The 27,266-nt window shown below is 38.3% G+C and overlaps 1 protein-coding gene across 5 annotated transcripts in view; it reads right to left on the bottom strand.

Annotated features, from left to right (window-relative positions):
* Positions 1-280: 280 nt before the first annotated feature.
* Positions 281-27,266, bottom strand: part of TPCN2 (two pore segment channel 2) — a 39,437-nt gene continuing 12,451 nt past the window's right edge. The window contains exons 10-28 of one of the 5 annotated variants that reach the window (XR_011141426.1): positions 26,887-26,951; positions 23,547-23,644; positions 23,119-23,200; positions 21,972-22,058; positions 20,857-20,976; positions 20,494-20,553; positions 20,281-20,409; positions 19,555-19,604; positions 16,884-16,983; positions 15,831-15,902; positions 12,854-12,927; positions 12,304-12,394; positions 12,106-12,188; positions 10,832-10,913; positions 8,735-8,820; positions 7,940-8,010; positions 5,249-5,328; positions 1,649-1,863; positions 281-1,328 (exon numbers count right to left, since the gene is read on the bottom strand). Coding sequence is in view for 3 of the 5 variants with exons in the window: in XM_068945393.1 (XP_068801494.1) it covers positions 5,279-5,328; positions 7,940-8,010; positions 8,735-8,820; positions 10,832-10,913; positions 12,106-12,188; positions 12,304-12,394; positions 12,854-12,927; positions 15,831-15,902; positions 16,884-16,983; positions 19,555-19,604; positions 20,281-20,409; positions 20,494-20,553; positions 20,857-20,976; positions 21,972-22,058; positions 23,119-23,200; positions 23,547-23,644; positions 26,887-26,951 (1,400 nt within the window). In the remaining 2 variants the exon portion in view is untranslated. Of the gene's footprint in view, positions 1,329-1,385; positions 1,864-5,248; positions 5,329-5,362; positions 8,011-8,734; positions 8,821-10,831; positions 10,914-12,105; positions 12,189-12,303; positions 12,395-12,853; positions 12,928-15,830; positions 15,903-16,883; positions 16,984-19,554; positions 19,605-20,280; positions 20,410-20,493; positions 20,554-20,856; positions 20,977-21,971; positions 22,059-23,118; positions 23,201-23,546; positions 23,645-26,886; positions 26,952-27,266 lie in introns of those variants that run through there. The other 4 variants (XR_011141427.1, XM_068945393.1, XM_068945395.1 and 1 more) reach the window with 4 other exon arrangements.

Here is a 27,266-nt window from a genome sequence, read left to right as displayed (position 1 = left end):
ATCAGGCCAAGTTCAATGCTATAGTGTTTCGGTTTTTCCTATCATGCTCAAAACCAGAGTTCTTTTCTGAAGGCTAACAGAACCTAATCTGATTTTAGACAGAATGAGAAACAATAGTTTAAAATGTTAGGACTAGAAGGGATTTTTACACTTACCTAGCATGACAGGCTGTGTAACATAATCCTTACAATTTGACTCAGTAATTTCTGCATCCAGCCCAGCAACCTGTAGTTATATTAGAGATTGCATTTTACATTACAAAGACACACACACGCTCCTACTACAGTACTGAACTCTGTGTTAAAGATGTGCTCCATTTTCTATTTTGACGTCATCTTTCATTCTCTCAGATGATGATCCTTTTTTAGCTAGATCATGAAGGACAACCGGCCATTTGAATATAGTTTTCAAAATTCAATATGCTGTTGCAGGCACTCACCTGTTCTGAAAAATCAGATCCTTTACTTTTGTCTCACTTATCTCAGAAAAGAGAGTAAAAGCAATAGGAAGGAAGATTAGCCTAAACAAAGGCTTAAGCACTCTCAAAGTGAGTTGAGTTTCAGGTCTGAAGGCAGTGAAAATAGGAGCTGTCAAATAACAATTGGTGTTTGGGAGGTTCATCCTGCATTGTTTCAGTATCAGGTACGCTAGCACACAAGTAACTGGAATTCTGTAGTTTACTTACATTTACTAGACTTCCAGCACATATGCTAGTCCCAGATACTCTCTATTAAATGTTTGTAAATCAGATGGCAAATCAGTAATAGTCCTCCTTTTTTGATAGGATAGGGAATAAGTAGAGTTGGAAGTTTGGAGGTTCCAAGATTTTTTTTTTTTTTTTTAACCATTTTAAAACAAAGTAAACAAAGAAGTTATATTACGCATTCAAGAACAGGCAATACTAAGATTATAAAGCAATTAACATGGAAACATCAACATCTTATAAACATACACCTGAAGTTCACAGCTGTTGCAAAGAAAGAAGGCAATATTGTATTTCAGTGAAGGCAGCGAGCAGGGAGTCTGGGTTTGATTCTTAACTCTCCCACGGATTTCAAGCTTGGCTGTAGGCACATCACCAAATATCTCAGCTGTAAAATAAGGATAGTAATACTTTCCTGTCCCAGCAGGATGTCTTCAGGAAAGGACTTGGGAGGCACTCAAATAATGCAATGATGGGGACCATGAAAGTATCCATACAAAACAAAGACAACACCTGCTCTACTAGCTTAATGGAAAAAAAGATGACCGAGACTGTCATTTATAATGTCTAGCATTAAAGAAAAGAGCAAGCTGTGATCATCTTCATTATCTTAGCTTGAATTAACCTAAAAAAAAAAAATAAATTAACATCAGCAAGCCTTTTTTGTTATGATTACTGTGAAGACTTCAAAGTCTAGAACTGGACATGAAAATCAATACAAATGAACTACATAAATGGTTGGAACTGTAAGTCAAAACAGATGTTGCAATCTTCCCTCTTACTAAGTTACTGGGTAATTCATGAAAAAGCAGTTTGCTACATTTGTCAAAACAAATGCATATACATCCCGGGTAACTGCACACCATAGTTTTTCTTCTAGGATTAAAAGTATTAGAACAATTTCTTAGTCCACTAAGACACTTTTAGAACCCCACGTATACTTACTAAGCCTTGTGATTGCATTTTATACACAGTCTTGAAATTCTTCTCATATCCTTTATGGGAGATAATTATAGGTGGCCACTTCAGCAGTTTGCTGTACACATTGCTATGCACGTACTATTTAAGGAATGTCATCTCAGTCTTGAGGCTTTTCCATCAACATTTTCTCTCATTTTATGGCTGTGAAAATAGTAGCTCCCCAAATACAGAGAATGATTCTAGTACAAAAAGAAACATGAGGCTTATGATTAAGAAAGTCTGAGGACCTGGTGTCTACTCCTGGACTAGGAACAGATTTCCCATTACCTCAGCTCAGTCAATTAGATATCGATTTTATCTTTAAAACAGTAATGAAATCTCTGGAGGATGCAGGAAAGCCCAGTTCACAGTTCTGAAGCACATTAGCCTACACTTCTACAGATAGGCTAATGACAGTGAGGCAGCTTCAATCTCTAGAATCCCCTTTTCTCCTCCAACAGAATCCAAGTGCTCAGTTGAAAGGTTTCAGATCCTAAGTCACTCTAGATCCACTGAAACGTTATACCAATTTCAATCAACACAGTACCTAACAACGCAGCACTGCCTTTTGTGAGACTTTCTACCTGATTCATCCGAAGAATCACACAGGGCATCAGTCTGTTCATAATAACTTTTAAAATTCACTGGCCAAATTCCAACCAAGTTTGACCAAAGAACTAAAATCTCAAAGATATGAGACTCTTGCACATTTGCGACAACTGGTAACAAGGTAAAGCAAAGAGCCCAAATAAACGTTCTCATTAAACGGATCAGATAACTGTTGATCTTTCCCTTGGCTTGCTGGCTAGCCAATGAGCAAATGCATAAATTGAAAGGGCAGCACATTTTGCCTCTTGCCCAAAGAGGCAGGGGATGTAAGACATCAGATCAAAAGGAACCCAGCAGGGAGAACTGCATACACTGTGGAGAAATGGCCCAGTGACTCGGGGACGCTGGCTGGGTATTAGTAACATAACACATACAACTAAGTTTCGTTTTGCTGCTTGACTATGGGAAGCTGAGAAGAGCATATTTTTTGCTATCACTACTTGTTAAACACATGCACCCTGTAAACATTTGTAAGCCATTAGAAAGAACCAACAGCACATGCTATAACAACAAAAGCTAGATTTGTTACAGCCACGGGAATTCTTTCCAATGAAATCATTAAAAGGTAGGCGGGACAGGATCTAAGGGACCAGCTGATGCATCAGCCTGCAGAAGCAGCTTCACAAACATCCAGACAAAGCTGTAGCAGGTGACTGTCAAACCCCCTCTTAAAAGGCCCTCAGTGAAGGGGATCCTGCGACCCCTCAGATTCCAGTGCTTGCAGTCAGGAAGCGTCCTTCATATCTAACAAATCTTTCTGTGGAAAACTCATCTAGTTGTAACTTGTCCTATAATCGCCATATATGGAGTTTACAGAACTTAAGCAGATCACTCCTTTCAAAGAATCATCTATACAACTTGAATACTGATCAAAACTCTTTGTATTCCATAAGACTGAAGAAATCATTTCCTTCAAAATTCCTTCCAAGGCACACCTTCCAAGTCTCTTATGCCTTTTATTGCTCTCCTGTAACAAATGCCGGACCAAAACTGAAATGATGGGGCCTAAAGGGAAGTACTGTTACAAATTACAGCAAAGTAATTTTCTTTGAAGAAAAGAGAATTTCTTTTCTTTCTTTTGATCCTCTTTCAGATGCTGTTAGATCATTCAGATTGTAGTGTACTATAAACATTATAATATTTTCCCTCTAATACCACTTATCGCCCATTTTGTATTTCCACATTTGACGTCTAAGCTTTAATAGTCTACATTTATCTTTAATAAACTTTACATTAATAATTTCGGCAATTTCTAATTTTCTAATTTATCACGGTCGTTTTGAAATCAAGTAGCATCCTATAAAATGAACAGTTTAAAGTTGAAGAATAAACCAAGTCCTATCCCTCTCCCTGGCAAGTTATTTCTATACAGAGTTCACATAATGTCTCAATGTTCATAAGGACTGCAGATTAAGTCAAATCCACTTGATTTGTGGAAAACTCCAACAGGTTTTTATTTGAGGAAAAAAAAAATCTAATAAAGATTATTAAAACCCATATAAAAAGCAGACTTTCTTTTTTTTTTTTTTTAAATAAAAAGCCAAGACACAGACAGTCAGAATACTGCAATAATCTCATTTGACTAAAGGGATGGTAAGCAACAGCACAAGCAAAGGTAACACTATGCACAAGTGCTACTACTTGCAACATAGTGGCAGGTGAAAAAATAAAACTGCTAACAGACACAAGCTAAAGGATACCTTTGCCTCTCATTTCAGAGAGAATTGATCAATACCTTGCATCATTTTTCTCATTTTTTGCTATACTCTTTTGGCAGTTTAAAAAAAAAAAAAAAAAAAAAACAACCTTGGAGGGATGAAAAAGTAACATTCCCTAAACATGTCAAGAGACATACAAGAATACTGCAATACAGAGATGCTGAGAAAGCGTGCTTCAAGTACTTTACTTACATAATCCCTTAACACCCAAGAGAGCTCATTTCCTCCTTTGTCTGTAGTTTGTACACAGTGAAGTAGATTATATTCTGGCTGCCCTATTTGTAGCTCTGATCAGAATGATCTTTCTAAGTTTCTTTGTAGTTAAGTGTGCTTGTAAGGTACATTTCTTTCAGTAGAAATATTGAAATACAGTAACACTTCCATTGTCTCTTGTCTCTCCTCTCTGCCTCCACTACCGAACCTTTGAGTAATACACATTCAAAGCAGACCAGAAAAGAAAAAAGGTTAGAAAAATGTGAGCCTAGTTTCAGTAGGCAGGAACAAAACCTATGCTATATCCAGTTTTCTGGTGAATGCCCTAGCCATCAAAACTGTTTTGTGTCAAATACTGTCTCCTACAATGTGTAACTTGCGGAATTCATCAATACAGGATGTGGTGAAGACCAAGACAATGGGTAAAAAGAAGAGGAAGTAGGTAAGTTTCATCACAATAGGTCCACCATAAGCTATCAAATGTGCAGTCCAAATGAAGCTTCAATCTCAGGAACTTCCAAACTTGTTAATTGTCAGAAAATGCAAGAGGTACAAAGGGGAAAGATCATCTTATGTTTGCTTTGGCTCCTACAGGCTTCACCTAAGCACCTAAAACAGCCATTGTCAGAGACAGGATAGCAAACTTAAGAAGCCTTAATCTTGACCAGGAATGGGCTTTCTTCCATAAACACAAAAAACCCAATCTGCTAAACCAGAAGCGGTTTCAAAACAATGCCACAAACTGTTGCGTTATGTGTGAAACCCAATCCAGTTGATATGCTGTGAGTTGGTACGAATGCCCACTGCGTTGATACTTTGAGGAAAACCAGATGAAGGAATATCTAGTTTGCAGATACAGCAAGACCGAAATGCAAATGGTGCAAAAGCTGCCCAGCATCCACAAGACTCAGTTGCAAAGAATTTTCATCTTGAAAATTAAATATATCAAGTACCTACACATGATCCGAGGTGCCTCTAGAAATGGATAAAAACTGAGCTGTACATTTTAAGATCTGTATTTTGAAACTAGGCAGTTATGCCTCACCTGCATGTAACCTCTTTTGTGAGCCTCCAGCTAGTAAAGATAACAGGAGCATGGATACTGAGCACAAGAGAAATCAGTACCTGGGCGAAGGAAACAAAAATACACCACAAGAATCTTTTCAACTCAATGATTTCAGTATTTTAGGAAGGAATTTTTTTTAAAAAGAAATTACATAAATCTCAAACTTTATGCAGTTACATACATTCATTTTCATGATTTATACAATTATTGCATAAGACTTGTATCATGTGGTCATTTATATCTTACAGTATAATTAACACTAGATACTGCATTTTTTGCATCAACTTCTAGTTACATTTTCAGTCTATTATACAAATGTGAAACATACAAGAACAAGACTAAAAGCATTCCCTTCATATTTGCCCAGATGCAAAGACCACATACTGGAGACATTTATGAGGTTTATGATAATGCCACACCAATTCATGTTGCTTTGGCAGATTGTAGTGGAATGTAATGGCCAAAGAAAAGGTTAAGAACTAAAAAAGGTGAAACCTGCAGGCAGATAGGAACGGGCCACTTCTGTTTAGCAAGGCAAATACAGCTACTTTTCCAAGAATTCACAAAGGCAGAAAAACAAAGCAAATAAGAAATTCTGAGCAAGAAGGTAAAATACAGTATTTAACCTCCATTACTAAACGCCAATAAACTAGTAGTATCAATTAAGTCATGCTAGGAGCAGAAACCATCCCGACAAAACTATACTGAAAGAAACAAACCAAAATCTAGGAAAACACTATGCTGATGCCTTTATCTACTTGCTAAGATGGGTGTTCTAAGTCCATGATCCCCAAAAATCGTAACACCACTGAAAGCAGTGCAAGTGAGTTACTAGGTGGATTATTGTGGAACAGATACAATAGAGTACACACATAACACAACATGGCTTAAGAAGCAAGAGCACAGAAATAAAGAGACATTGTTGGAAAGGCTCATAGCTCAATTCATTTCATGTTCTACGCATATGCAAATTCCTTCACTTGTATTTTGTTCTATAGCACAAGAAGAATAAGCAGTAAGTAAAGGAACAGACAAGAATCACCACATAACTTCTAAACAACAGTAAGGCAACAATGCAGAAATATGCTGCTGAGCTCAAATGGAGAATTTCCTCTCTTTAAAGCAGGAAAGAAAGAAAAGATGGATGAGCAACTGGAAAAGTAAACGGGGTGACTGCCTGGTATGCTTTCCAAAAAGATTTTTATCTAAACAGATCGAATAACTTATAAATAGAAGCAATTCAAGTCCATTCACACACACCCCAAGCCATTGTCAATGTAGATGTGGCCCAAATAAAGTCTATTTTAGTTGCAAGTGCCTCAAGTAATGATAATCACAACCACAAAAGGTAATTTCATTTTTTGCATAAAAATAATAGTTGGGATTAATTCTACTCTTCATAGTGAGTTTCTCATTATGTGACAAAGACCCAAACAGAAACACCTTTTCTGGTGGAATACTCAGAGATAAATGGAAAGCATGCAGTTATAACTTACTGTTAATTCTCGACCCTAGATTTGCTGTCAGTTATCTACCTGGCTAATAATAGCCAGGTCACCAAATTTAGTAGTATACATACAGCATGTGACCATAAAGCCATAAAAGAACATGATCTTGAAACACCGGTTAAGCACTTTCAAGTCCCCATGGACTCAAATGAAAATCTGAGCTGCTAAGCACTTGATTACCCGTTCAACCTTTCCCCCCACCACCTTTAAGAAGGTGGCTCTCAGTGATCATGACGCTACGTTCTGGCCAAAATTCACTGCCTTCAGCTTCTTCATGGAATACAGTACAGTGAATAACAGGATGTGGAAGAAAGCAAAAGGAAGAGTTCACTAAAAGACAATATGAGAATATTTAGTCTGAAGCAGAGTTCAATTTTACCACATTGAAAACCATGAGTATAATCATTTCATTCAAACTTAGAGCTGTTCTCAAAGTTATCAGCGTGATGCAACCAGCAAGAACCCTAGATCAGAGAGAGAGAGAGAGAGAGAGAGAGAGAGAGAGAGAGAGAGAGGGTGCCAGACAGACACTCCTTGTTAAGTTCAACAATGAGTTGAAGCTAATTGTGCTCCCAAGTGATTAACTTCTGAAAATTTAGTAAGTAAAATATGCTGGCGCCATTTTTTTAATAAAAATAGTGTTTCAACTGTCATTACAACAAAAAGGGTTAAGGATCTTGTTCTAGTCCTGCCTAATCCATTCATGAATTGCAAGGCACAGTCCTTGGCACACTCCCCTATCACAAGAGGCAGTTCCATTTTCTTGTGCTGCAAAAAGTAGCAGGCTTAGTGGTTACAAAGTTCATGTTTTAAAGTGCACTGTCATTTTAACACTTTCCCTTCTTAAAAAACAAAAATAAAAATATTCTGGTACCAATAGTTTATAAAAATAGCAGCTGCAATATTGCTGTAAAATTGCAACTTAAAATCAAGTCAAATAAGTAGGATTCAAATACCCTTTTTTTCCTCCAGAAAAAAAAAATATATAAGCCAATAATAAAAAACTCCTCCTGCAGAGAATTGCCAACCAAAACTTTACACATTGTCCTGCAAACCCTTACTACAGCATGTCACAGAAAATCCATTCAGTTTCTTCCAGCTGACCACCTCAACAAAATAGAGGTCTAAATAAATCAGTCCTTCCCACCAATCAGTCACCTACATAAATGCAGGTGTGGATGCTGATGTAGTCTTTCCATGAGCTCTTCCTCTGTAGGTTCTTCCAAAACATCTCTACAAAGAAAAAGTATGAATTGTTAGGGACAGCATAAGGAACTTCTCTGTTTTTTGGGGGGGTTCTTTGTTTGTTTTAAGGGGTTTTTTTGCAACACACATACTGAGATGTAACATGTGCTCTTTTCAAGACTGAAACAAGGAATTAAAATCACAATAAGCTGACGCTCCCTAAAGATGCACTTGCAAGTGATCTATCCTTTTACAGATGTGTCATGGAAACCAGCAGCTGTTTTCCCACAAGGAGCGAGGAAGCAATTTCCTGCACACAGTACAGTACAACTGGAGGTCAATGGATTTGTTTTCCTGAAAAAACTGCTTAAATGAGAACATGTTCCCAATACCACTGCTGAATATCCAGTCTGCACCAGAAGTTCTGCTTGTGAATGATGATCAAGCATCAACTCACCACCCACAACTTCATAATAAACCAAGAATACACATTACTTTTTTCATCTTCCCTTTTCTTCTCAGTGCCCTTCCCCTCTAACACCTCTTCTCTCAACAGGACACAGGCAGAAAGTTTATAAAAGTTAGGCTATCAAGCCAGCAAAGTGCAGGCCTAACCAAAGCACTTACTGAGCTTTTCCAGGCTAACAGATGAAATGCAGGTATGGAATAAGAGTCAAGCCTTTTACCCTCTTGCAGCCAGCACGCTATCTTTAAAGGAGAGCTAAACATCATCTGGAAAATTAGATCAATTATCAAACCCAGTGTAACTCACCTGAACATTAGTTCAACCGTCCTCTGGTATTCAATGTCTGAGAGAGGTTCCCGATGACAGCGACGGTCCCACTTGTGAATAAAGTTCTGGAACGTAAAAAAGAGCAGAAAAAAAGTTAAGGTCTATTTCTAATGGCATCATAAAAGAGTTTGGTCTGAGGTCGTGAGGTCTACATATTTAAGTCTTGGGGGTGGGGGCTGTTACAGGGAATGGCAGAGTAGAGAGCAGGAATCCATTGAAATTTAAACGCTGACAGAGTTCATAGACATCTGATAGATATGCGCAGCAAAAGTCATATACATAACACAGGCTGTACATGCGAGCAGAACACAGCCACAAACCAACTGGTAGATGTGTTACTTTTTACTGTTTCATGGTAAATTGTATTTGTGCACTCTTAAAGAGAACAGTGATTTATTTAGGCATAGGTATATTTATTGGCTGTACTTCACTAGTTTTTCAAGTCTGTCATACAGGAATGAAATAATTTTCTCATCACACACTGAAAGAACAGCACAGTCCTGCAGTCTTCTAACTACTCACAGTAAGAGCTGTCTCCTCACAGAAACTGTATGAAGCAGTCATAAGAGTTCACTTGCTTTGAATTTTTTCCCTCTTTAGAAAAAAAGAAAGCCAAAAAAGCCACAATATAAATACTCCTAGTCCAGGCATCACAACTTAGACTCAATTTCTGGTTTTCTCATTCTCCCTGGTCTGTTTTGAATTACAATGACAAATCAAGACCTACTGAGTAGACAAATAGCTCGGGGGGGGGGGGGGTGATATCCTGCTCTCCCGCTCCACAATGCTATGACTTAGCTATTACAGCAATCTTCAGCCACAGCCCTGTAGAAGCAAGCAGGCAGACGACTTACAGGAAAGCTAGAGAGTCTCTCCCAAAATGCTCATGGATAACACCGAGGCTTAACACAAGATTCATCTCACCTAATTTTATAGGCCTAAAAGTTCACCATTTTGCCTACAACAGTAAACTTTAGTTCTCTATGCAGTCAAGGGGGGAAAAAAATAAAAATCTCCAAAAGAGAATTTCTCACAGGTTTTAAAGATGTGAACTTCTAGGGATGAAGTGCCCTCTAGAGGTGCTCCATTTCTTCCACTGCTTGTAGGAGAAGACTACGATGATTAACTTGGAGCAGATGGCTAAGATTAATGTTAAATGCAGCATCAACAATTCAAAGGCATTTAGACTTGCAGAAGAATACACAGAGGTAAGAGATGATTAAAACTACATGTTTGTCGTGGCATTGCTCCAGGCACCTACATTTCCTCAATTTCTTCAAGAATCCACTCGTGCTCTAGAGGACAATCTCTTCCAAATAATTTACCAGTTCCACCCTTCTAATGTCAGTTCGATTACCTTTGTAGGAGGGTAACAATACAGAGCAGGGTGGGAATTTTCTGACAAAACAACCGCAAGAAACCTGAAGCTCAGATAGCTAGTGTTAAAGTTAAATACAAGAGACAAGCAATTCTATAACACCTATAAATTTTTTTCCACATAGTAAAAAGTGAGCGAGCTATAATGACAAACACACACAACCAATGAAACACAAGATTTGTGACAGTTTCAAGCAAAATACACAGCTGTCTAGAAGAGAAAATGCTGTCACAATATCCATTAGGGAAGGTGGGGGCAGAGAAAAGATAAGTATGCACACACAAAACCAACCTACTCTTCCCCAAAAAGTTCTCTGGTTTCTTATATCTGCACAAAGCAGATGGGTCCTTCATTTAGTGCCTCATTTAATACGAGTATCACAATCTCGTAAAGATTGGTAGCAAGTCAAGGACGCTCACAGTGAGAAAACTGTTGTTGTAACTGCATTTTTTCATTACTGTTCTTACCCTCCCACTGCTGGCTATTAACCAGATAATCTCCAATCCACATTTAGTTAGATACATGCATTTGTTTTATTAATAGGTCTTCTTTAGGAAGAGTAGCCTTTTTTTCATCCCAACGTTGATGTCTTCACTTCCCACAAAAGGAAAAAAACAATCAGAAACAGTTTTCTAATAGGTTCACAAGAGGATTAACAGTCTTCAAGGACCTAATATCAGACAAACACATTTCCTTACCTCTAGAAGTAAAGCTACGAAGAGATTGACCCAGATGACTGAGGAGATCAACCACCAGGCTACAAAATAGATCTTTGCCCACCTGCAGATCAGATTAAAAGATAATAAATACATAACACAGACAGTATACAACCATAGCCTGAAGGTGATTAAGAAAGCCAATAAACCATACTTCTCCTTAAAAGTTAATAATGCTGTCTTCTTGATCTAAAGGGTGGTCTGGAACAGAAGTCCTAAACCTTTAAGTTAGCCAAGAAGATTTTTCTCCCCCTGCTAAATATAGTTCTAAAGGGAAAGACAGCCAGCCTAAGAAAAGTCATACTGGATCAGAGCAAAAGATCCATCTAGCCTAGCACCCTCTCTCCAAGATTAGTCAAATATAGAAGCATAGGAAAACGTTTAGCAAAATGGCAAAATACCTATGAGGCTCCCTACAAGTATTCTCTTGACCTCCAACCATTTGCAGTTCAGAGATTTCTTGAGCTGGAGGTTCTCATTTCCATTCATTGCAGATCCCAGTGGATTTCTCTTTCATTACTTGCCCAGACTTCCCCAGACCACGTTAAGCATTTATCACACAGAATTGCCCATAGAAGGGCATTCCCATAACTTAGGTGCACACTTGGCGAAGAAACATTTCCCTCCATTCGATTCAGACTGCTAGCTCCAAAACGTGCGTGAAATCATGATTGCACAGAAACCAAATAGAAAAACCGCCACTCAGCATTAACCACCCAGGTATCACTGGAAAACAACTAAACTCAGAGGCTATCCAGTTCAAACATCCCCATAAAATAAAATACAAATGAAAGATACCTCCAAGGTTCTAAGTCTACAAAGAACTATTTAGCCACAGAGAAAATACAAAAGTAGCTCAAAACTGATTACAGTGATTCACTAATACCTCTTCTGTGAGATCTGCTCTACAGTAACACCCACCCATCCAACACATGCCGCAAACCTACTTAGGATCCACCCCAAGTAATTCTGTCTTCTCTGGAAGAAGATGAATACCCAGACAGTTTCCAATCCCTTCTAAACATGACCACAGATTTCGTGGCATCCGAGAGCTAGACCAAGTACCAAGTTATATGAGCTAAAGAACATCCATGAGGTATTAGCTTTGTTTCCTACCCACCCAAATTAATGAGACACAGGTAAGCAGTACTCCTCTTACCAGATACTAGGAACTGTGCTGCATGTATAACTCCTGATCATTTACTTTACAAGTTAGATGTATACGGTACTGTTTCCGTATTATTACTGTTACTTACGGACTCGAATATCTTGAAAACGCTTCCAGAAAGACTTGCCAGTTGTTCACGACCATCACATCCCAGAGGGTCACCACTGCCGCCTAAAGAAAACAGAAATTGAGTGGCTATATTACACACTTAAAAGCCTCAGAAAATAAGGGGAAGGGGCAAGTGGAGAGGAAGAGAGGGATGGATTTCTTCCATGATCAGACTCACAGCAAAGTCATCAAAGTTGTTTGGCCAATATTCCAGCTGCTCGTAGGTCCCACACTGCAGAGTGCCATTAACAGATGTTGTATTGACAATACTACAAGAGAATTATAGTCTGATAGTCAGAGCTTTCTATGTACCATACCGTAGAAGAAAAATTTTTAACTACCTTGTAGGAAGTACTTCATATGGGCAGAAAACACGGATAATAGTTCACATAGTTCAGATCAACAGTGGGGTAAAATATCAACCTTGAGATAAGCATTTCTGTAATTTCAATACAGCAAGAAGGAACTCAAAGCGTAACAAATAAGCCTGTGCTACTTAGTACTAAAGGAAGGGCTTCAACAGTAAGAAACAAATCACAAACTAATTGGAAGCTCAGATATACACATGGTTTACATATGACAAATTAAAAATATTTTACAACAGCAGAGAGTACAGAAAAGGAGACAAAGACAGAGGCATTTAGTAAATAATTTAGCAGCATAAAGTCAGAGCTACAGCAGCGTTTTGAAAAACTAATCTTTCCAAACACTAACGTTTAGAACATTACCTGATATTCCCCATAGGAACAACAGCACCTTTAAATAGTATTATGCCAGTTATAGCAAATGCATAGAAAACCACCTGGAAGGAACACATAAGTATCAGTTCTGAATATTTCCATGACTAAACAAGAAAACAATGTGATTATGTTAGGAATGAAATTTATGCTAGCACCACAGGCAAAGGAACATGGTTAAAAACAATTCCAGAGGCTAAAGGGAAAAATACTTCCTAAAGCCTGAACACTTTTTCACTGCTTGCTCTTACTTTTTAATATTTTATTTAACTTTCAGTTGTTAAAACACATTAAATCATTTTTCTTTATTGTCTATTTTACCGCTGTTTTTCAGAATGCTGATGTTTAACTATTAACACTACTTAACAAAAAAGCCTATTACCTATAGGTACAAAAAAATCTTCAGCTACCTAGGGAACTTTCTGTTAGTTTTAGATCAGTGAAAATAAGCTTTTACAAAACCTAACTAAAGGACAAAAGTAAGCTAATATTTTATATTACACACCCCTAACTTTTGGGGAAAAAAAAAAAAGTTAGATTAGTCTAAAAGTAAAGGCTTCCATGGCACATAAACAATTTTGGAACTTTGGTCTCCTTTACTTTTTAGGAATGCAAATCACTTTTTAAAGAGCTGGCTTACACCGCTTTCAGCGGTTGCCTACGTGATTTTGCAAGTTTTCTCTTAAAAGCAAAGATTGCTCTAGACCTACAACTTTCTAACTTCTCTGAGTAAAGAGTCATTTGTCCAGGATTGCTTGAAACAAGATGAGTTTTCTAAGGAAAGTGTAATTAGTCACATTTCTGTATTTAGCTACTAAATAGTCCCAAGAGGGGGCCCAGGAAGAGGGGAAAATAGACTGCTCCGTGCTGTAGAACCACAATACCCTAAACACTACTGGAGAAGTTGAAGCTGCCATTCCACACCTTACCAGAAGGTGGAGCATCTGGCTTGACAACAATAAAAGTCAACGTTCTTGTTGATAGAAGATATTAAACCTAAAATACATACTACCCGAAAAATCAGCTAAAAAATAAGTTGCATTAATTTATCAGCATATGCTCCATGCTCATATTAGGAAAGATGTTTTGCATCAGCCAGTAATGGAGTCATACTTCACTATGGTAGAAGCTCAGTGAAAGTTTCTCCTCAGCGTCAAGTAAAAGCATATTAAGTTAATGGAAGTGGCAAACGCTTCGCTTAGACTGCAAGCTCTCTGTCAGAGACTTGCCTCACAATTGGTGCAGGACTACTATTCACACTCCTGGCATTAAGGACTAATCAGCAGCAGACATTTAAAACACCTCACGAGCACTATGTCTTATATGCAGAAAGGCAAGGACTCCACACTGAAATGCCTAAGCATAATTTCTAAAAAGAGTCAAGCATATACTAGTCTCCTGCTATCCTAGCTATGTCTGTCAGGAAGGAAAAGAGCTTCCAGAAGAACACAGTAGCACACATACAGCCATGCTAGTAGCAGTACCACTTTGTGGTCCTGGTGCCAAGTAAAACCGAGTTCACCCAAAGAGCATTCTCTCCTGGGGCTCTGCCATAGATGCTCTGCGAGATTCAGCAGCAGCAATGTCAATAACCGCCTCCCGCACCTATCTGCCATGCCACCCTACCAGCATGTGACAGGGGGAACAAGCAAATATGCGCTCCTTTAGTCTGGTGTACTTACTCAACTAAGAACTGGCAAAATTAACAAAGTACATCAGTCAAAGCAAAGGCCAGTTACACTGAGTAACAACAAGGCAAAGTAACATTTTGTATACTGGTTTTGGATGGGCATTGAATTTATTTATTTTGGGGAAGCATCAAAAGTTTTTCATTATACTAAAGCTGGTCCTATCACATATTGTTTAAAAAAAAAAAAGTTTATACGGTATCAGTACTTAACTCATACTCTTAAGATGTACTTTCAGTGCAGGGACTAACTTCCTAGTCTGTGGACTCCTGAAGTACGTTTCAGTTTCAAAGGGAGCTCCCAATGGCGAGCGTAACTTATGCAGCAGGACAAAGCTGTTACTTTGTATCTTTGCCCAAACAATCATTTTTACTTGAAGCTGCAACATAAACCTCTCCAGGCTGCACCTTAAAGCCTCTCCCACACAAACAGTTATGAGCAGAGATTAGTTATGATGAAATCTGATACTGTGGGTAAACTGTACGCTAAAAAAGTTGTTCTGATATACTAGAACAACTTTTTAGGCAACACCTAATAGACAGGAAATCCTTGGTCTCTAAGCATTACCGCAATTTAAGCTACCTTAAAACAAAAATAAACCACTGAACCAACCAAAAAACAACCCATCCTCATATGCTATGTCAGGAAGATATAGTGGCAAAGCCAGAAACTCAAAAGTTAGGAAATGCAGAATTAGTAAGAGTAATAGACATCATGCATTGTGATCCAGCTTTTAATCTCATCTTTATGGAGTATACGCTCTACACGCCAGACACACCTAAAACAGGATCACAGAGGCTTTCAAAAATCCTCATGCTGCAACACGCCATCTGAAGATCTTCTCAGCAAAACAGCTTTAAAATTATTTTTAGTTATTTACTTTAATGTAAGCAAGCCAAGGTAAGGAAAATTAGGCTACTTTTAGAATCAGATGAACTCTTCCTTGAAACTAGAGCATCAGCCTGAGGCAGGCACTTCGAAGGAGACGTTTCAAACATTCTTTAAAGGTACACCTAAAGTAAAGTGATACGTTTGGCTTTGGTACCCATAGCGTTGCACCTATTATCGCTGCCCATAACAAAACAGTAGTTTGTTGCATCTTTCCCAAACATGCTTAAAGAACTGGCTGGCTATTGTGAATTGTTACTGTTTATAGAGATTTTCATCTAAAGTCTCTGGTTTACTTTGTTGAAGACACACCATTATTATATTGCATGCTATTAAAAAAAGGGGGGGGGGAGGGAGGGGAATAGGGATAACAATCTTGCATCATGACTTACCACCAGGATTCCTGCAAAGGCTCTCAAGTTTTTTACCAGATCCAACAGTGTAGTCACAACCAAAGCCATGAACTAAAACAAAGCAGAATTTTGTATATATTACATTCAAACTTCCAAGTCTTACCAAGTTACCTTTACTAAAAGGACATAAAGAAATACTGACTACGAAAACGATATACATCCAAACATGATCACCTTTCATACAGTGATATCCTTGAGGTGTGTAAAATTAATGAACTATACTGCACTCATTTCCATACATGCACATTATGATGTATTTTAGGTACACACAAAGGTAGTGTAACCTAAAGGGATATTTGCACAGTGAAGCCACAACAGCAAATCAAACCAAATGCCCCACAGCTGACCCACGTGACACTTTCTAGTTGACACTTTCCACTGACATTATGACCCCTAATTACATCAGCTGGATAACTATACTTTATTAAACTAAGACATAAGTCCTGCACTTGATATGAATCTGGGCTTATGTTTCAAGCAAGTCTAAGCGCAGGATTGCAACAACAAAAAAAAAAAAAAAAAAAGACTCCTCAAGTGATTTCCAATTCAAATATGGGTATTCTGGAACCAGATGCAAGTTTTAACCTAAATAGCAAGTGGGAAAGTGGGTTCTTCCCAAATAACTCTTTGCATGACCCAAAGAACTGGCAATATCAAGCGAGAGGAAGCCTACCACTTCCTGAGTGCTATGTCTTCAAGGACACTCATCCATTTAAAAATGGAGCCCAAAACAAGGTTTACGAGTATTTCTCCATGTATTTTTCTACCCGCTTTAGAATATCAGCATCAATTGTAGCGAGAGCAGCAAAGCTTCCCTGCCATCTCAACAGAGAAAAACAGCTGAAGAGAGAGTGAGTTAATAAGGAGCTGTGTGACAGTCTGGACAGACAACTAGTGCCAAGACTGTTGAGTTATAATCCCACCCAGAGGCGAGAGAATTACAAGTTAATACATATTATTCTAAGAAGCGTTAATAAAATTTATTCTTCAACTAAAAAAGAAATCAGCAATGTGGAAGAGAAAAACAAACACCTTCATATTAGGAATAATCCGCAGGAACCTGAACACAATTAACATGTTCACCAGTCGAACCATATCCCACAGGGAAAGCAAACCCATCAACTCAGGTCTCCTAGGAAAGACAAAAGAGTACAACAAATTAGCAGAAGCAGCCCATGACAGAGAGCTACAGTTAAAAGTTTCTGGGCTGCAGGTAGCTGCAAATTTCCCATAACTTTTGGTTAACTTCTGTGACATTCAAGATTTTTTGAAAAATAAAGTTTTATTTCTGCATGTAAGTACTCTTCATAATCTATAACTGACTAGAATAGTATATCCAGTCTTGGGCCCCCCAGTAGAAGAATGGGATTGATAAACTGACACAAGGTCAGTAAAGGGCCAATAAGATGGTCAGAAGCTGGAACGCTTGCCCTACAAGCAGAGGCTGAGGAAGATGGACTTGTCCAGCGTGGAGAAGAAATGGCTTTGGAGGGACCTAGCAACAGCCTTGCAATACCTACCAAGAGGCCCTGAAGAAGATAGAGCTAGGCTGTTCACAGTGGGGCATGCAGGAGGGCAAGGGGCAATGGGCTTAAGCTGAAATAAGGATGTAAGGAAGAACTTACACAGGATGTAAGGAAGAACTTTTTAAATCATAACAGTCTGACAGTGGCACAAGTTGCCCAAGGAGGTTGTGCAGTCTTCACCAGCAGAGGTTTTTTAAGACCCAACTTGAATAACCTGGTCTGATTCTCATAGCTGACCCTGCTTTGAGCAGGGGGGCTGAACTAGAGATCCCTTGAGGTCCCCTTCAAACCTGAATTATCCCATGTACAATCTATAATCTGTATAAGTCAATTTACTCAACAGGAATTTCAGCTACAGTAAACACTAATGGCTGATGACAGAAGAGATCCATTTAGCTTGAGATCTTAAATAAGCATATAATGCTCTTCAAAATGTATGTTTCTACTAAAATGTCTGGGTAGCTGACCTTCTTTCTTACAGCGGAGTTCCAAAGAGAGTCCCTTCAGAAAACAAAGCTAACAAGATTACTGCTATAGAGAGATACTTCAGGAACTTGCTAGCTATACAAAGAACATGCATTAATCCTTCAGGGTGTGTTTGGCTGAAGCTGAGCTACAAAGAAAGCACTAGGCTGACAAACTGGCTTGCCAGCCTCCTTCCTTATATGGTTATTCCATTAGCGATATGCATACACTTTAAATCTCAGCCTGAGTTTCGGCCGATTTTTGCATTGGCATGCTGGGTGCTTTTGTTGCTGGTGGTGGGGAGGAAAGATGACAATGAAAAACTCCTTGGTAACACGGAGGGATATTTCTCAATCATGATTTGCACCACAAAGATACTCAACTCAAATCATAAAATAAATCGTTTAAGAAAACACTGCATAGAAAGCATATTCTAGGACAATACCAACACCTTAGTGCTGTCTTGAAGATATTACATCTATAGACCAAATAATTACCTATCAGCACACACTGTAAGCAGCATCAGGACTCAGGATGACTCATCCAGATTGTAACCTGTTTGCAGTGACTAACACAATAAGGATCCAAGTAGTCCTACTGGTGCTTCTAAATACTTCTAGATAGTGCAAACAACATTCTGCGCTCATTAACCACAGGGCAAGATCAAACTCAAATACAGTCAATTATAAATCAGATAGGGAGTCAATGCCATTAGACTGTAAATGACTAACATCTTTACGGCAAAAGGCTCATTCAGTATCATTTCTGAGTGATAAGAAATTCAAGTGTTCAAAACTAAACTGATTCCTAGCTATAAGAGCTACCTGGTCTCTTTAAAAATACTACCATAAATTAAGACCACCTCTCTCTTACAACATAACAAAATTACACAGAGAGTCAATGTTAAAGTAATAGCGAACTTGTGCGAAGACACAAAGTATCAGAATGTGTTATAAATCACCTCCAAAAGTAAGATTTAAGGAAGCCTTCCAAAAGCACACTGATTCCCTCTTCTGTTGTGGCTGCAGTTTTCAAGTTTTAAGAGGGGAAATAATGATTTTCACGCTTTTGATAATGAAAAATAGATACCTTTCAAAGTACTACTTATGAAAATGAAAAGATTATTGCATGCTATTCCAATATAAACAAACAGTAGAAAAATCCCCATGGATTTAAACTAAGTTCTACAGCATGAAACAAAACTTAGACTTCAATCTACAGTGTTGAGGCAGCTTAGCTGGTTGCTTCGGAGTCCATATAATTGGACTTAAAGAGAGTTTGATATTGAAATATATTAGGTTAGTAGCTGCTTGCGTATGTTATGTCAAATTCCCCCTCTTGTACCTTTTGAGAAGTGTGGGTTTGCCGAGATATTATTCTAAAAGAACAGATGACAATTAATTAGATGTCTAGTAATACAAATGCATCCTTCTCTCAGAAGAGCTATATAGAACTTTAGGATTTATGAAAACATCAAATAATTTTCTTTTACTTCTCTGCAGCGCCTGGCCTCTAGTGACTACAAAGATGAGAGAACTTTTCCTAGGTTTGGTAAGTTATGGATCATGCTGAGAATCCTAACCTAATGACATAAATGTGTGTACACAGCACATGTACACGTATACGAACTGTGTGTGTAAGTAAGTGTGACATATATTGCCCTACTCCACCCCCAGCACCCAGGAAAAATACATTTCATGGAAAACACATACCAGCCAGGATGAGGAAATCCGTATGCAGCAAAAGTTGCTATCTCCAAAACCTTTGGGTAGGCAAAAAAGTTTAAACAGTGTTTTGTAATTTATAATTTCAAAAACTATTCAAATTTATTGAGAAGAAACAGTCTCAAGAGCTTCAAGTCACTAATTCTGACTCACTTCAAAACTTTGAAATTGCCATAATTGACAATAAATTTCCCAAATTAATCCAGTGTACACACCCACCTCAGTGTTAACATATAAAGATGTACAATCAATTACACTACATTTCAATTTGGCCTCACTTGCCATATGAGTTTGACTTCTGCCAAACAGTAGTAATACATTTACCAAATAATAATTTATCTTCTGCTTTTTATCCAAAAACCCAAACAATCTTTAACTACGTAAGAGGCTTCCTTATGTGATGATTCTTCTTTCAAACCAGAACTTCTCCAAATGACATTAAAACGCTGCCTACAAGAAAGCTCACTTCTCCAATTTCAAAAACCCTACCTCCAAAGAGGCAACATTAAGATTACCATTCATCACCATTATTACCAAATTGATCAAGCCACTGAAAATGAGAACATTAGCTAAAGTAGTTTAATTCAGCACGTTGAAAAGCGTCAAGTACAAAAAGCAATTCTACTAGCTCTTCCAACTCATAATCAGCCTGGATACCAAATCCAGGAATACAGTAGAATTTATTAAAAAAAAAAAAAAAAAAACACCACTTACCAGCAGAATTCCAGTCAGAAGTCCATCAAATCGATTGCTTGGGTAAGATAAGTATCTTTTTAACCCCATTGCCAAGATTTTCAGCAACATTTCCAGTAGATAGTAGAGGATGAAGAAGCAGTTGATAGCCTTTACATTAAAAATAAACAAACAAAATTAGGACTAAACACCGTAGGGAACAGCAATAACCATAGAAATATGGATGCACCTTACCCCCAGGAAGAAGTCATCTCTTTCAGAAGGCTGTTTATCTGCATCCATCACCAAAACCACCTAAAACAACAAGAAATCTTTGATGAACCCAGTGTTTTACTGCTGCACAAAACAGATTTTTAAGCACAAGAACAAGACAATCTGTTATACTTGCACTATTATACTATTACATTTGCACAGACCTTTTTAAGTAGCTCAGAATATATTCCTTTACTGTAGATATTCTCTTATGATTTTGCATGATTAAAGTATGTGAAACTTGAACATCTGTAGCAAAAAGTGGTTTTCAGAAGAGAGACTAAAGAACAAAAACAGAACTGAAATTCGCAGAGGCAGGGAAATAGATACATTTCCTTTACTTACACAGATAGAAACAATGTTTGCAAGGGCTACAACATTCCCCAAGTAGCCAAAATAAGGATGGCCAAAGGCAAACTGCATTTTCCGCATAAAACGTGACTGGTACTCCGGACTAGCAGGATGCTGAAAAGAGGAGCACAAAAGGTTTGCTGAGATATTAAGAATAAGCACTTTAATAATGATGCAGGAAAAAACACACAATTTCAGAGTAAAGAAACAGACCTGTTCAAAACAAAACTTCAAGGCTACACACCAAGTTTGACAAAATAGGTAGGTGCTCTCCAGTTTCGGCTATCACTAGCAAGAGATCATTTTTGAATAGCAAATAGGTTGGTGATTATAGCAAAAGACAAGATAATAACCAAGAACTGAAGTAACTCGACTTTCCCCATGCCCCAAGCACATAAACTAACCACCAGGCTACCAGTTTTACACATCTCTTCCCCCTTTCCCCATATTCATCTTCCTTAAGAAATTCAAGTGTCTTAGTTCCATCCCTATGCAGTAAAAAACGTTTCTAAACCCTTGAAAACTTTTTTTCAAGTTGAGAAGACCATTTCCTGTGCACCTTCAAGTGAGCAATGAAGGCTCCGCGTTTACGAGGGGAAATGCATGGCCTGTATTTAACACAGGACTGTCACGGCAAGACAGCAAATGTGTCACAATTCACTGGAAAACAATTTCCTACTTCTCGTTCTTAGTCCACAACACTTTCCAGAAACTGCATATTGCATGTCTAACTCCTCTTTCTCACTTTCTTGTAAATAACCTTCCTCTTAAAACAAAAAAGCCAAAAACGCACATCCGCATACCTCACCTATTTTGCCTGGCCAAGTCATTCAAAAATGCTGAGAGAAAGAACAATTATGCATTTTGTACAGCCAGCGTTACCTGGCATTTCCACACTCACTCAGTAAAAGCCCCAAAGGCAATGCCATTTTTTACTCTATAAGCAATTTATGAACAGTTTAAAAAATCAATGACAAATGATCACACCTTGCGTTCAAAAATTTGTGAAATCTGCTTAATTTCATGCCTTTACAGCATAATACTGTAACTCGTTTTTGTTGAAAAGTCATTCACTTACAGCACTTCATAAATAAATGTCAGATACATACTTGTTTAATAGCATCTTTGTCTAGTTCTTCAAAGAGCTTCTGAAACTGGGCAGCTGACAGCTGGTCACAGGAGCATGTTTTGAGTGACTTCACATGAAAAAAGATTTAGATCAACATCTATATTAGATATATTTATAGGTAGTGCCAACGCTCTCAGATTATCTTAAAAAAAAAAAAATCTAGGAATGGGGATGTAATACAATCTACTCCAAGAGGTATTAGAGTAAGCTTCAGGAGCTTTGCTTCATCAGTAACCTGCCACATGACTGTAGGGTTTGTCTCTCCGTTTCAATTTTCCCTCTCTTGGATCACTTGCTGTTTAAGAAGGAGCCTACCGCTATTACACACTTTAATTTTAGTCTCATCTAGTATTGCCATTCGCATGTCATGACCCAAGAAATGAAGATACTATGTTAGTTATCACTGTTCTTGAGATATTATTGTCTGAAAGGATTAAACTATTTTAGTGACTGTAATATGAAGGTGATACTTTCATAGCATACTACTAGAGACCAGCTATGCTAAACACTAACTGCAAGTACAGTACAGGTACTGGGTTTAAGTATCTAAACAATAATCCAAAGGACAGCTTGGCATAACTACAGAGCAGAGCATTGAGAGCCACAAGTTCAGTTGGTCTAGTTACAGACACTGCATTTTTAAACAGCTTCTCTCTTTTCATGGTAAAAATCAGCTTGAAAAGCTGTTTAGAACACAGACCCAATTCCATGAGTTTAATGACAAAATTGATAAAACAAAACAGATTCTTGCTACCGAGGAACCTCTTTTTGTACCTACCACCTGACTCAAAAATCATCTCTGACAGTAGTAAACAAAAGCGTTTAACAAACGCCAACAGCCACCATCTCACAATCCTCCCCTCTAAAGGGGAAGACTGTCCATTAGTTTTTAAGCAGAAGTTGTTTGGAGTTCAAAGCCATTTGGATAGTGGACTAGAGACAGCTTGTTTCAAAGGCCAAAACAGAGACACTGATCTGGGCCTCTGTTCACACTCTTAAATGAAGCAGCATGAGGAAAGCTACAATGTTTAGATCTATGCTGTGATTAAGGACATTTGTCTCCACAGCTGTTGCATCAGCAGGTTTGAGAGACACCAACATAAACATTAAGAAAATCCAATTCTTACTCTCATGATGGCTTGCTTGCAGCGAGAATCCATTTCCACCTTCTGGAGCACATGAAATAAGTCCCCAACACTGACATACAACCTATTTAAAAGAAAAGGTGATCGGCTTAGATACTCTGAAGCAGAGTAGCGACTGTCTTGATGACAAAAAATGGCTGTTCCCAATGCAAATTCCATCTTTTCTCCTCCCCTTTCCTCTCCCAAAAAGCAGATAAAATTAGAAGTAGAAATAAACAGGAAACAGACCCCATAAAAATCCCAAATATAACTTTAAAAGCATGTTATAAGTATCTTGAAGGAAGAAAAAAAAGGTACTCAACAACCTGTCATTTCCCCATATAGGTATCCTTGGCAAATACACTAAACAAGAGGGCCAAAAGCTACTATTTTATCCTTGATTAGCTACTGCTGTAACATCCTTCACTTACTCTTGTGCATTAGCAGGAGTCTCTTTTAGGGGAGAAAGCACTTCAAAGGCAGCCCGGATTCCTAGTCGTCTCCTGAAGAGGGAGGACTGAACCGATTTCTGCACAGTAGAAACACCACAAAAGGAAAGAACTTACTTATGCCAGCTTAAAAGAAATCCAACTACATGAGATGAATGAAAATACCTCTAACATATTTGCCAGCCCTCAGATAAAACCTACTGCAAGCCTCAGAATGGGTCTCATCTGTACAATTAAAATTAATTTGTCAGAAAGGTAAGACATTGCTTTCTTTCTCCCTCTTCCAAAATCCCCATCATTAGGCACTACATTTACTTGTTCAGATACTGGGTCCAATTCGACAGGCGCTCTGCCTTTTAAAAGGAATACCACTAAATATCAAAGGCTGAAATCAGTGAAGCCCATTCCTACCAGGACGACTTGGGTAAGAACAGGGCTTCCCCTCTCCTCCTGCAGAATTAGGACCTCTGGTCAGCTGATACACTGATCCTCTGGCATCCCTTCAAACTTGTGATTAGAGATCAGAGAAAGAGAGTCACTAGCACTCGCTCCTTCCAAGAACGCTAAATAAAGAGAAAGAAGGAAGAGAGCAAGCAAGCAGGCAAGGGAGTTCAAGTAAACACCCACGCCATGGTTTATTTTTAATTTTGGCCTGCACAGGCCTATTTTAGACACAACGATATCAACAAAGCTTAAATAGTCAGAAACAAATGCACACTACTATGAACAGAGAAGAGTTAAACTGTTTGCGATCCTAATAAAATATGAAAGTCAGATCCACCAAGTTTTTTGTGCTTACATTTTTCATAGCAATCCCTTTCAATATGCCTCTCAGCTACCTTACTGGAAGTCAGATTGTGGCATGATCTCACATGGGGAAGAGGAAAATGGAGGAGGAAGGCAAGGAACAGGTAGAGCAGGAGGGAAGCAAAACAAAAATTCTTCTTTGAATATTTAAATACTCTCTCTCACAAGAGGGTGGAGACTGTTCCTCCCATGCAACACTATCTAAGGCTTTACCATCCAACAGACCTTACCCTTTTCTCTGGAACTCTACTGGAGCAGCTTCCCCTCCACTTTCCCCCAAGCCCTGGTCACCACTTCTCTTCACATGTTCACTGCTCTGAAGAGCTGAAGGAATTCTATAGGACCATGTGTAAATGGCACACAGGACAACCACACCTAAAGTTCCTCAAAAATGTAACCAAAGGAAAGAAGGAACATAAGAAAAGAACAGGTAGAATGAACTCAGTAGGGTACTGCTGTTCACTCTAGGCTACAGATACCATCACCATATTGGCACAAAGTGAAGAAAGCAAAGGCTGCAGCACAGAGGTTTAGCTGTCTGACACAAGGCCTGATTTTGCGTAGGACAGTCAATCCTTGACTCAGCTTTATGAAAAAAAATTGCTGTTGAGCTGTGAAACTAGATAAATTATGCAGGAGAAAATTGAAGAAAATAAACCAGTGGAAGCAAAACTGTTGAAAAATTGTACTACCTCAAAGTCTCAAGGGAAAAATTCCACCTCAGAGAAGTTATAAAACCCAACTAAAAAAAGAAAAAGTTAGAAGATGACACCTCAGCAAGATCACAGCTCAGCCTGTTCTGAGGAGCAAGAGCTTAACAGTTCTCCCTCTGACTGATGACTGCCTGACCAGCATTCAGCTGTGTGCCATCACCGTGACAAGCATTTTAATATCTAACACCACCATTAATTCTCCTAATCAGTGTGTTTTATCCACTAAACTGTGATGCACTTGCAGGTTTTCTATTCACTGCCAGTGATAAACCCAGCTCTGGAGATCTCCAGCTGCCCCATGCAGCCTCCTAATCCTCCATCTAGTCAGTTACTTCATTTTGGTATAGGAGGGGAAATTCACAAACGTTATCCTCTTGGAGAACCTTTTTAATTGAAAGTAACCGAGAAGATCTTTCATTGACTTATGTCGTCCATGCTTCCTAAAATACTCTTGCCTCAGTTGACAACAAGTCCTCTCAGATTGCTCAACTGCACTCTCTCATCCGGAAAACAAAAGCACTTACACCCTTTCCTGCCAAGGAAATCCAGATTACATTTTTTACATTGTGAAGACTAAACAACTGGTGTATGTAATGCAACAAAGCCTACAATACATTTTGTCAACAAAGGAGTAGGAAATCTTTTACTAATGAGTTCAAGACCAAGAAACCAACTGCCACCACAGATTTCGCTCTCATTTGCAAAATTTGCAAAGTACACTTACTTTCTCAGCCTTCACTTCTCCGATATAAATAGATAGGGTCAAAAAAACCCAAAACAAAACAAAAAACCAAAAAACGCACTACACTCCTGCAATTGAATTTCCTTCCACAAGAAGGAAAGGATCACACATGATCAGACATCTTCCAGAAGCGTTATACCAATGACTAGCATCACATGGAGAGTAAGCAGTTTCCTTTTATTTGACAATGAATACTAACAAAAATAATTACTACATCAGATAGCAATTCATCTTTATATCACAGCACAACAAGAAAGGAAGAAAGATTAAGCAACAAAACAGATTAGTAGTTCCTTATCACCTGCTGCCTAAGCACTTCCAGAGAGTTCAAGTCTTGCAGCAATTAAGTGGCTTCAAACTAATCACAAATTACATCAAGTACCCCATAGAGATCAAGGTTTGCATAGGCATACAAGGAACAGACTATCATTGCACTAGGTTTCCTCTGAAATCCTATTCAAAAGGCCAGGTACCCACATGCAGATAGCTTATAGGCAATCGCTTCTGGTAGAGTCAAGACCAAGACTCAGATCTAGCTTCTAGACAGGCGCACTGCCCTAATCACTCTGCCTGCCACCACAGTAATCACAAAGCAAAGTGACTAAACATGGAAAAGACGTTTCAGTCACCAATTCCTTTTTATTGAAGTCTTCTCATACTGTGCTGCCCAGAGAATTTTAAGTGCTGCAATTTGGAACAACAGCTATTAAAATAGCACATCACATATGAGACCCTACATAGAGACTAAGCTTAAATTACTGGTAGTCTTCGTTCACACACAGTTTTTAGTAAGAGTCCAATTATTTTTACTATAATGGTCAAAGTTGTAAATCCTCAGCATAGACACAAGGGTACAAGCAGGAAATTTTCTTATGGAAAGGGGATAAGCTACATTAGCATACAGAGGAAGAAATCTACACCAGTCTAAAGAACCTTTAGTCTCTTAAAACCATATCTTCAACAGGAACGGACACACTGCTATTACATAGTTTAAGCTTAAAAATAACTTCGCAGTTTAAAGGTTATGGCAGAATGCACAAATTGGGAATATTTTACTCACCAGAAGGTATCCTCGAAACTGGTTATATATTATTGCTGTCAGTAAGTTCATCAGGAATAAGTTGCCTTTTGGAAAAAAAAAATAAAAATAAAGGTAGTGAAAAATACCGAAATACATTTTTGTTTCTCAAAGGCATATCATATTTCTCTTATTTTAGGCCACTGACTCTTCAAATCTAAACGTTTCCACCTTCTGGAAAATACAAAATCTGGATCCTAACTTCTCTCTCCCAAAACAAGAAGATATTAGAAAGGTTTCAGAGTTACCACAAAAAAGTCACACTTCTATGATAAATCAAGCATATCCCCCAAACAATGAACTAAGCTACAAAAACAATCATCGTTTTTTTCCAAAGATGGTTGCGTTGAACACAGAAATTA

Source organism: Struthio camelus, chromosome 5, assembly GCF_040807025.1.
Source record: "Struthio camelus isolate bStrCam1 chromosome 5, bStrCam1.hap1, whole genome shotgun sequence".
Lineage (NCBI taxonomy): Eukaryota > Metazoa > Chordata > Aves > Struthioniformes > Struthionidae > Struthio > Struthio camelus.
The sequence above is the reverse complement of the archived record's forward strand: the minus strand, read 5'-3'. Positions and strand labels throughout refer to the sequence as shown.